This window comes from Equus quagga, chromosome 10, assembly GCF_021613505.1.
Source record: "Equus quagga isolate Etosha38 chromosome 10, UCLA_HA_Equagga_1.0, whole genome shotgun sequence".
In the NCBI taxonomy this organism is placed as follows: Eukaryota; Metazoa; Chordata; class Mammalia; order Perissodactyla; family Equidae; genus Equus; species Equus quagga.
In genome coordinates, this window is record NC_060276.1 from 2,074,175 (window position 1) to 2,085,187 (window position 11,013).

General features: G+C 61.8%; 1 protein-coding gene across 3 annotated transcripts in view; it reads right to left on the bottom strand.

Moving 5' to 3' along the window:
* Positions 1-4,622, bottom strand: part of ATP2B3 (ATPase plasma membrane Ca2+ transporting 3) — a 56,573-nt gene extending 51,951 nt beyond the window's left edge. For all 3 annotated transcript variants that reach the window (XM_046672674.1, XM_046672673.1, XM_046672675.1), the window contains exon 1: positions 4,280-4,622. In XM_046672674.1, the coding sequence (XP_046528630.1) occupies positions 4,280-4,487 (208 nt within the window). In that variant the 5' untranslated portion in view covers positions 4,488-4,622. The remainder of the gene's footprint in view (positions 1-4,279) is intronic.
* Between the last annotated feature and the right edge of the window lie 6,391 nt (positions 4,623-11,013).

An 11,013-nucleotide genomic window follows, 5' to 3' on the forward strand; every position in this document is an offset into this window, starting at 1 on the left:
CCGACAGGCCCTGGCAGAGGGTTGGCCCAAGCAGCCCAGAGACCTTGTCAGTCTTGCTCACCCTGCTGAGAATGGGCCTGGCACCCATGGCATCCCAGAGACGCACAGGGACTACCCCCACCCTGAATTCTCACAGCTTGTCCTTCAGAGAGAGAAGCCTCCTTCCTAACCCCTTCCCTGGCCTCCACTGCAGTGCCAACCCAGAGCCGTGAGCTGGGGGTCATGGCAAAGGGCAGGAACGGAACGTGGGTCCTCACCCTGTCCACAGGCCCCCACTGCCTCCTCCCGTTCTGTGGGGCTGCACATCTGGCAGCTGCTGAATGTCTATAAGGCTATGGAATTGTCAGTGGTTCATGCTGTTGCCACGGTGTCCTCAGGCTGCCAGGCAGAGGACAAGGAGGGTAAAGGGTGGAGAAGCCAGTCCCAGTGGGGGACTCCCTGTGGCCTGAGCAGCTCAGGCACTGTGATGTAGGGCTGCGGGGCTGAGAGGGGCCTGACCAACGGGAAGGCCCCCTCCATTTCCCAGACAAGCTGCTGTGTGTGAGCGGGGAGGGAGGGTGGGCCTGGTCGACACGGGGGCTCAAGAATCAACACCCACAAAGGGGCTGGCTACCACATTTGAAAGCTGGGCTTTTACTTCTCCTTCTTGGGACAACCCACTTCCTACCCAGGCTTTCTGGGTCTATGCCTCTGGAGCATGAATCTCCTCAGGCCCACCATGCCTGGAGGTACCAGAAGCTTCCATATGGGACTGGCATCCAGGCCACTGCCTCCCAAGGCTGGATACCCACTTGGCCACCTTCCCCAGAGGCAGGCAGATGGGACGACAAAATCCCCTAGCCCTGCCCTCAGCCCTCAGGGTTCTGGTTCCTTCCAGGCCCATCTACAATGCTCCCCCGCTCCTCCCCCCGATGCTGCTGCGTACCCCAGCTTTTCCCGCGTCTCTACCCCCAGTGTCCAGCCCCACACTGACACCTAGTGGACGGACAGCAGCTTACAGTTCCCAGCCCTGAGTAGCTGTGACTCTTGCTGCCTCCTGTGGGGGCAGGGGCAACCAGAAGGGCTCCAGGTCCCAGCCCATGGGCTGTTCCCAGCCAGCTTGGGAAGGCACACAAGACCAGGCCCAGACAACTCAAGAACAAGACAGCGCTAAGCGTGGTGCAGAAGGAGGCCGGGAGGCAGGAGAGTGAGTGTGCGCGGGGCAGGGAAAGATGGCTCCTGGGGAGGAGCGGGGGGGGGAGGGGGGGCTGTCCCAGGTGGAAGGACGGATGAGCAAAAGCCCGCAGCCGGCACAGCTTTGGCATGTCCCCTGGGCTAGGCGATGACCACACGCTGTCCTCCCTATCCAGCAGAGCCGCAGCTGTCCCTGCCCTTCTCCCCCTGGCCTCATTGTGCCCGACCCAGTTGCAGCTCAAGTTTCTGGAGACACAGCTTCCCAGTTGGGTGTCTGGGAGAAGCACAGGACCTCAGCTCCTAGGGACCGGGGTCCTAGCTGAGGGCGTGTGCCCTGCTCCTGACTGGGGCCTGTGCCCTTGACTTACAGGAGCCATGGAAGGTGGGGTCAGTGCTAGGGAGGCGTTCAAACCCTGGGTCTCCAGGCACCTAGGGCCTCCAGTACCCCTGCCCTGGGAAAGGGCACTGATCTGGAGCCCCGAGAGGGACGAAGCCCCACCTCACCCTCTAAAGAGCCCAGTCCCCCTGGCAACCTGCCCGCCCCACTCCATACACCCAGCTTGTCCCCAAGGGTAGCTGGGCCCTCAGGGTCCCTTCCCCAGGAACTCGCTCCCTCCCTCCCTCCCTCCCTCAGCCTGTCCCTTGGCCTTGATTTGCCCTTGATGCTGCAGCAATGCTTCTCTTTCCCTCGCCCTAGACCAGCCTGAGGCCTTGGCCTTCCTGTGGACTCGGGGTCCTGACAGCTGCTGCCACTGAAGCCCTCAGTGGGGAGCAGAAGGCAGCTGCAGCCCCTCTGGTTCTGAGCACACATTGGCCCAGCAGGCCTCCGAGGGCAGCCCAGGTCTGGGGTGCGGGGGCAGGGGCCGGCCGGTTGGCATGGACACAGATGGGCAGCCTGCCCAGAGCAGAGGCCAGATGCCATCGAAATTGGATTAGGACCACATTGTGTGGCTCTGGCTAATCTGCCCCTCCTTTCCATGACCGCCGGTGGATGCCAGACAGGGGAAGGGCCAGGGTCCCGCCAGCGGGCCTACCACTGAGCCTGGCCTAAGACTCAGCTTCCCTGGCTTCTGGAATCCTCTTGGATCAGTAGAAAGGCCAAGCCCATTGTCGTACTTACTGCCAGGTGAACACAAAGTCCCCTCCCCCAACACACCATGCACTTCCTCGGCCTCCCTGCCCTCCCCAAAGCACCACTCTGCTGGCACCCTCAAGTCTGTCCACCTTGCCAGGGGGTTGGTGTGAGGCCTGGGGGGCAGCTAAGCTGGCCCCTCCCACCAGCTCAGGCCACTGTGTCTGAGCAGGAGTCGGGGGCTCTGGGTGAGAACTCCAGGGCCGAGTCAGCAGGCACTCGAAGACCCCATGCTTGCTGTGGGGGCCAGAGTCACCCGCTCCTGGCATCCAGACCTCGAGGGCTCCCCGGGTCAGAGAGGGGAGGATGGTCCTCGCAGTGCTCATTCTTCGGGATGCAGACGAGGCCTGGCTGGCTCCCTCTGTTGGGGCCGAGCCACCCACCTGGGCACCTGCCCTTCTCCATGCCTGCCCTCCACAGGGACCGGGTGAGCTCCGGAGCTGCTGTGGCAGAATCGGGCAGGTTCCCAGGGGCCTTGACATTTTAAATATTTAACAAGGCCTGACAGGCAGGGGAAGGAGCTGCCAGCTGAAGCCCATCTGCTTCCTTTTATCTGGGAGAGGCCAGAGCCCTTGTGGCTAAGTGGCCCTCCATCCCAGCCTCCCCCACCCCAAATCCTGGGGGGGGGGTGGGCAAGGAGGAGGGAAGGAGAGAGATCCTCTGGCCCCGAGCCAAGCCATCTGCCCCAGTGACATGCCATACCAGGCTGAGTCCCTTTAGAGCACAAAGTAAGAGAGATTCAGACAGCCCCCAAGTTCCTGACCTGGCCGGGTGGGCACCCTCTCACCCGGCCCTCAGGCCCACCTCCTCCCGAGTGGGCCGTCTCCACGGCCTGCTCCAGCCCATGCACCACCAGCAGACAGACGGGGCCAGGGAACAGGAGACTAGGGCAACAGCCAGGGCCCTGAGTGGATTTAGGTGTGACGGCTGAGACAGGAGCTGATATCAATCAGCGCTGGCCGGGAACAGGCCTGGCACTGGGCTGGGACAGCCCTAGCAACCCTGCCAGGGAGGGGCCGGCTGGGCCAGAAAATGCTCTGGCTCCTGGAATCTGGGGCCAAGCCTGGCTCCTGGTGGTCCCGGCATCCCAGCAGCCCCAGGAGGCGGGACCAGGGAAGGCTGGTGCAGGCCAGGGCAGAAGTTTGCCTCCAGAGCAGGGGAAAAATGCTACAGGGCAGAGGCGGAGACCCAAGATGGCAGTGAGGCCTCCACCCCTAGAACCTCCTTGAGGACATGTCCCAGGCTCCCTAGAGGCTCCTGCAGCAGATCTCAAATCTACACTGCCTCAGGCTTGTGCCTCTTTGGGACAGCCTGCGGCCAGTGCCACCTCCACTGGGCACTCTGGGTGCCCCCTCCCAGGCCTCCCATCCCCGGGCCGTCCCCTCCGTTCCCAAGGAGAGGCCCCTGCGATGCAAGCCCTCAGAAGGCCTGCACCCTGTACCCCTTCTTCCTTTTCCCATCCCCCTTAACTGGACACAGGGCTGAGCACACAGGGACCCTGGCACACGCAGACAGGGGCCGTGCCTTCCTCCTCCATCCACGGGAGGGCTGCCCCACCCGATTTGTCGGAAGAACTTCTGGGCTATTGGTTTGAGGCCATCCCACCTGCAGGGGCTGTCTCCTTCCTTCCCCTTCTCTGTTGCTGGGTTTCTATTTAATACAAAGAGGAGACGAGACTGGGGAGCTGCTGATTATGGAGGTGTGGGTGCAGGGGTCAGGCCACAGCTCCTTGAGGACTCCAGGTTGCCCAGAGGGCGACCTCCTCACTCCACGCAGCGCGTCTCCCACTCAGGGGGCACTGGCTGCCCGGGGAGGGCACTGTCAGGGTCAGGAGTGCCCCCAGGAAGCTGCTGCAGTAGCAAGTAGTCCTTGCCGGGCCTGCCCTGGGGGTAGGGCCGTCTTCAGGAGTCCCTGGAAGGTCAGGTGGTGCATGGCCTGGAGTCCCCGGTGGGCAGCTCGGGCTGGCAGACTTACCCTCTGTGGGCGAGGTCTTCAGCCTCCTGCAGAGCCCGCTGACATCCCCATAGGCTTCCTGGACCTTCTGCAGCGCCTCGGCCCCTCGGAGCTCCATGAGGGAGCGCAGCTCAGCCAGTGTGCACCCAAAGCCGCCTGCATGGGGCGCTTCCCGTTGCTGCTGGGGCTTGGGGTGGAACTCAATGGAACTGTTGGCCATGTCGCCCATCCTGCCTGTTGCACTGGGAGGAGAGGGCGCTGGGCCACCTCCCAGGCGCGGCCTCAGCTAGGGGCAGGTGGCTACCTGAGGTCCCAGTGCCGGGGTGAGGCGTGGCAGAGGCGACGGGGAAGAAGCTAAGCACAGATACCTGGGGAAAAGGAGGCAAGAAGAAGCCAGGGGAGCAGTTGAGATAAGACTGAACTCGCCTCTTCTAGAATATTCTCTGCAAATCTGTACTTAGTCTGAGCCATGACTGACTGAGAGCAAAATTCACCTCCCAGGCTGGGCCAGTGGCCCTCACCTGCTGCCAGGCCCCACCCTAGTCCTGCCCCCGTGAGCACCCAGGCCGGGAGGGCTCGCCTAGGTGAGGAAGGAGGAAGCATCCATGCCTCCCTGCCAGCACAGTCCAACTGGGATGTGAAGGCTCTGACTGCCCCCCAGGTCCGTTTGGGAACCCACACTGAAGCAGGGGCAACTTGTTAGGATGGATTAGTGGCCGGTCTCGCCCTGGCACGGGTGAGTGATCTGCGCCACTCTTCTCCCAGGCGGGCCCCACCTCGAGCTTCTCGCTCATCTGCTCCGTTGCCCTCCCCGCTCTTGCCTGGTTCAGACTCGCCCTGTGCGGCGGGCATGCTATCAGTCCCCAGCAGCAGTGCTGGCAATCTTCTGGCGCCACCTCTGCAGCTCACGGTTTCAGGCGCAGGGCTGCGTGGGGGTCCAGGGAGCAGGCCCACCCATGGATAGGGCCAGCTGGGCGCCAGGTCAAGGCTTGGCGCACAGGGTGTCTCTGCTTCCCTGAGGGTACCTGGGGGGCCAGGGCAAGGAAAGGAGGAGGCCCAGAAGGAGGGAGAGAGGAGGGAGGGAGGGAGAGGGAGGGAGAAGGGAGAGAAGGCAGAGGGAGAGAAGGGGGAGGGAGAGAGGGAGGGAGAAGGGAGAGAAGGCAGAGGGAGAGAAGGGGGAGGGAGAGAGGGAAGGGGGAAGGAGGGGGAAGGAAGAGAGGGGAGAGGGAGAAGTAGGGAAGAAGGGGGAGAGAAGGAAGGAGGGGGAGAGAGAGGGGAGAGGAAAGAGAGGGAGGGTGAAGAAGAGAGGAGGAGGGGGAAGGGGGAAGGAGAGGGGGAGAAGGGAAAGAGAAGGGGGAAAAGAGGGAGGGGGAGGGGGAGAGAGGGGGAAGGAAGAGGGGGGGAGAGAGGGAAGGAGGGTGGAAGAAGAGAGGGAAGGGGGAAGGAGGGGAGAAAGGGAGTGGAAGAGGAGGGGTGGAGGAGAAAGTGGAAAGCAGCTACAAGTCACTGGCAACTTCTCCATCGCCCTGCCCCATAGCACGGTGCCACCCATTCCCCTCCACACCCTCCTGCCCTGCAGGTGACAAAGGAGCCAGGGGCCCCCCACACTGAGAGCAGCCAGCCACACCACCTTACCCCTCCGCAGAAAATCATGGAGTTGTTATTCCTCTCGCTGTCCCCACATCCTGCTGCCACTGCCCCCACCTGCCCAAGCAACCTCCACGTGGTCCGGCGGCGCAGACCATGCGGCCTGCTGGGCCTCCCTGTCCCGGGTCCCGAGTTTCTCCTGTGCCTGAGTGGAAACATCCCTCAAGGCTATGCACTTAACTCCCAGGACTGAACTAGTCTCAGTGCACGTAGCCTTGGCCTTCACACCAGCAAAGGGGCCTCCCAGCAACATGGCTCAGTTGGGCCTGATCCTTCACCTTCGGGGAGGCTCCTGGCTCAGAAGAATCCTCTTGGAAGCAGAACTCGGCCACTAATCCAGGCTTCTGATCTAAAAGTGCCCATGGAAACACAATAGCCCAGAGCCCCGTGGCCTCTGCTCTCAGGAGAGCCCCTGCTTCCCACTCCCAGCCCAGCACCACAGCCCTCAGGGGATGAAACCAGGGTTTCTGGGAAACAAGGGTCATTCCCCACCCCCACAGCCCTGAGGGGGCTCGGAATCTGGTGGGGGACTCAGTTCCTCTAGACGCTGGCCCCACACTGTCAAGAAAAAGTGCATATACTTAGAAAGTCCCTGCTCGCCAGGTCTGGGAGGCAGAGAGGCGCCTCAGAAAAGGCCACCCAAAGTGATCCACATTGTACAAGTTTGGGCACCTAAGTGTTAACTCTCTAGACACTTTCCACGTGGAGCAGGCTTCATTGCAAGAAGACGTGGGAACAAGATGGCAGACCTGCAAACACGCTATCCTCTCCCACCCCCACACATCTCCCCACCGCCCACGCTTCCAGAGCATTTACTACATCCGCACTGGGGACAGAGGGTGGACAGGACAGGACAGAACCAATTGCTGCGCTCTCAGGCCTCGCTGGTGAGAAAGCGATGCGGGCATGGTTTCAGTTGGGAGTGGGGGTCAGGGAAGCCCTCTCGGAAGAGCCCGTTGAGAAGTGGCCGGAACAAGGCGGAGGAGTGAGCCATTCTTCTGGAGGGGAGAGTGTTCTGATACCAGGCAGAAGGCAGGTAACAGGTAACGGACAGGCGGGTGGGCCAGAAGCCGGGAGATGACAGACGAGCTGCCCTCCTTGTGCTGCCTGATGGTGTGAACTCTGAGCTCAGGGAGGGCGGCAGCAGAGCACCCAGGACTTGAAGGAAGCCAAGCTTTCCCAGTGCGTGAGGCAGGGCGGGCTCCTTCTGGGGTGCTGTGTGAACGTACCCCACCCACCCAGGTGACTGTGGCAGAAATCATTCTCCCATTTGCCAGCACAGGAAACCGAGGCTTGGCCAGGCGAAGTGGCAGAGCAACGAGGAGACCCAGGTCTCCCGCCTCTGCCCACAAGCCTTGGTGAGCCATTTCAGGAACCGCTGGAGGCAGTGATGGCAGCTTTTGACTGTCACCCGCACTCATCTGTCCCCTCCACCCTATGCCTTCATCCTTCCCAGGTTCTTTCCCCCCTTTGCTTAGGATAGGGCTCCTGCCGGGACCCCTTCTCTGCTCCCATCTCTGACCCTGAGCTCTGTGCTCTGGGCCTCTTCATTCCCAGGAACTTAGTGAAACTGGCAGGATTGGGTTCTGGATCCCCAGCACCCTGGTCTGTTGGCTGCTGGAGGAGAGGATGGGGCTCGTCTGTGTAGACACCAGCTCCGGCCAGCCTCGGGCCCACCAACAGGCACAAACCCCCATTGTGAGTTGGCTTCCTGGCCTTGGGCTGTCTTCTAGGCCCCAGGTAGGCAGGGCTGCTGAGAAAGGACCACCCGACGGGCTGTGTGTGTGGTGGGGGACACATCCAGCAGAAACGTGACTCAACTGTCCCTGAGCACAGTTCCCAGGCCACACCAGCCCTGGCAGGAGGCCCCTTCCCAGGCTGAGGGGAGTGGCCGGCACTCACCCCAGGCTCTGATGCCCTTGGTGGGCTGGCCACCGGCCTGCATTCTGAGACCTTATGCCAGCTATGTGCCTGCATGGCCCCCACTGAGCCGCCTAGGGACTCCACAGGGTTTCTTTCTAAAAGGGAAGCCAGATGAACAATTTTGGTCCTTTGGAATCCTTTTCTCTTTTCTGCCTCTACACCCACTTGGTGAAGACTTGGGTTTGGAAGGTGCTCAGCCCCACCCACAAGGCATGGGTGGGCTCCAAGGAGCCACAGAGGGAATGGCCCGTAATTGGGTGGGCTCTTGGGCTGGTTCTGGGAGTCAGCGGCTCATCCTGGTTGAGGTCATACCCTCACGCACCAGCACGCCCTGCATGGCCCGACGGAAATGCCCATTCCTTGGAGCAAGGGCACCCTGCAAGCCAGTGGCAGAGCCTCCCCACCCCACCAGGGCTCACCGAAGATCAGCTCCATCCTCCCCCTCCCGCTCCCTTCCCCTGCCCCCCAGTGTGGCCCTGCCCTCCATTAAACAATAGTCGTGGCCCAGACAGAGCCATGCCAGGTCCTTGAGCTGCTCCTAACTGGTGTGCTGTCATCGGTGTGGCCGACAGGGCCCTTGGTGACTCATGGTAAGGAGGTGGGGCAGGGAGGCGAGGCCTGGCTTTCTGCTGGGCCACAAAGCACCCCTGCCCCTTGCCACAGCCCCTTGGCTGGCCCTGCTGGCCCTCTGTGCCTCACACCCCTTGGTGCCCTGCCTGCAGCTGTGGCTCGCTCCCTCTCCCTCATCCCCCACCAAGTAGGCCCCACATTCTGTCTACCACCTCATAGGTCTCCCTCCAGCCTCATGGCTTGTCTCCATCCTGCTCTGGGTCACCACCTTCCCTGGTTCAAGGGCTGGCCCTCTTTCTCTCTCCAAGCTGCACTGGCCTACAGAAAGCCACGTCCCCTGTTTCAATCCCCAGCCCCGCATCAAGCCAAAGGCCGCATTCCTTTGGTTGGAAGCCAAAGGACCTTCCAGCTCCTCTCCTGCCCTGGCCCTTTCAGCCGGGCCACGCACTGGTCCACCCATGGCACCACTTGCCCTGCCCTGCACACCCTTCTGTCTCCTCTCCAACTGATGACCTCTGACGAAGTCAAGTGGCAATTCAAGTGGAACGTTCTCCACAAAGTCCCTGCTAAACTTGATTGCTGCTGAGTGTGGAGCCCCACGGCCATTCCTACCCACTCCGCTTGCCGTTGCAATGAGCTGTGAGGGCATCTTTCCTACTCCTGGGGTTGTAAGCTCTTTGAGACACGTGGTTATTGAGTCGCCGGAAGTCCACTGTGCGGTCAGCCCTCGGTGGGGACACGGGCCTGGAGGAGTGAGTGAGTGGGGGCCTAGCCAGACAAGGAGGAGCGGGAGCCTTGGGGGGTGGGATCACCATCACGGAGAGCATGAGGTGGGGCGCAGGGATGACAGGCAGGAATGCCCACAACCCCCAGCAGGCCACTGTCAGCATCCTGGGGGCTCTGCCCCTGCTCCGGGGGCCCCTCAGGTCGAAGACTGTGCCTGTGCTAACCGTCCTCACCTTCATGAACTCCACAGGCCATAGAGCAGACAGGAGCCATCAATAAAATCATGGTCTATCTTGAGGGACTGTTGGCCCCTGTAGAGACCAAACGGCACGGACTCTCGTCTGCCTGGGTTCTCTACGAGCCTGGGCCATGGCCTCCCTCAGTCTGAAAAGGACAGCAGCCATCCCTGAAATGGCCCATAACAGAAGTGAGCGGGCCTATGGGTTCTGCAGGCCTGACAGAGACTTTCCGGCCTGGGCTGGCTGCCTCGAATGGTCTGCAGGCACCCACAGGGCAGGGGACGTAGCATTTCTGTACTCTTTCATCTTTCAGGCCATAATTGGCTTAACTGAATTGAAAACCCCCACAGAGAAGGACTTGGACCTTCTGGCATTGGTTCCGTCCCAGTACAAATTGGCCAGCACGAGGAGGGGGCCAGAGCAGAGCCCTGTGATGCGTTCCCTGGTCCACCTCACCCTTGCTCCGTGACTCTCAACAGGCTGTTTACTCAGGGGTTGCCACAGAGCTGCAGGAGATCCCCCTAAGTTCAGGCCTTCTGGACCCTTCCCTCCAGTCGGGCCTAGACACCCTGACGCCGCTGCCCCAGGCCCAGGGACTCATGTCCACCTAGCCAGAAACCCAGGAGTCCTCCTCCCCCTGCATGGGCCCTCCCTCGTCACCTCTAGTCGGACTTTGGCAGCTCTCTCAGCACTTCTGATTTAGTCTGCCCAGATCCCCCACTTTGCCTCCTTGACCTCCTCCCCCAAGGCCCTGGGCGGCCCACCACCCTCCAGAAGGCTAGGAGCTTTCTGAATGAGGTGGGGGCACCTCTGTTGCCAGGCTCCTCTCTTTCAGGGCCCCACTCCCAATGCCTCCCTCACTGCACCCTCACAAACACCCCGTGAGGGCGAGGAGACGTCTTTTCTCCATTTCACAGAGAGGGAAACTGAGGCTCAGGGAGGGCCAATGATCCCAGACCTTCTGGCCCTGCCTTCCATGTTCCTGAGGAGAGTCGTGACACCCCAAGCACCTCAGCCCCTTGTCTGCCAGGAGAGGGAAACTTTCTGCTTCCCCAGTGGGCCAGGTCCCACGCTCCGCCAACGGCCTGCTCAGTGCGGGGCCGCCCAGCCCCACCTTTACAGAAGGGACAAGAGATGGAGGATGAAATCCCACTGCCGCGCCCCCGGTCAGAGGTCGCAATGCGTTAGAATTCACCCCATTCTCAACTGTGCAAACACTGTCCCTCTGCAGCCACTAGCCACCACCAGTCTGCAGTTGCTGGGGGCCCACAGGCATCTGTTTCCACGCTGATGATGGGGCGTTTGCTGCCCGGCACCGCTGCCTCCCCAGGGTGCACAGAGCCCACCTGGCAGCACCAGCTGGAAGCCAGGAAGTCCTAGCTCCCCGTGGCGCTCCCAAGTCACTGGGCCCTCAGCCCTCCTGTCAGTAAACTGGTGACAAGAACATTCCCCCGTGTGAGTCGAATGGGCCAATGCCTGAGGGAAAGGGCTGGGTCCTGCTGCCCGGGGGCTTCCACAGGCCCAGGATGCCACACTGTGTGGCAAGAAGGAAGCAGAGCCCAGTATGGGCCGAGTTCCGAGTCCCGTCTGAGGTGGAGTCAGAGGGCAAGAGACGCAGGCCCGAGGGCCCACCCTGCACGTGCCCTCCAG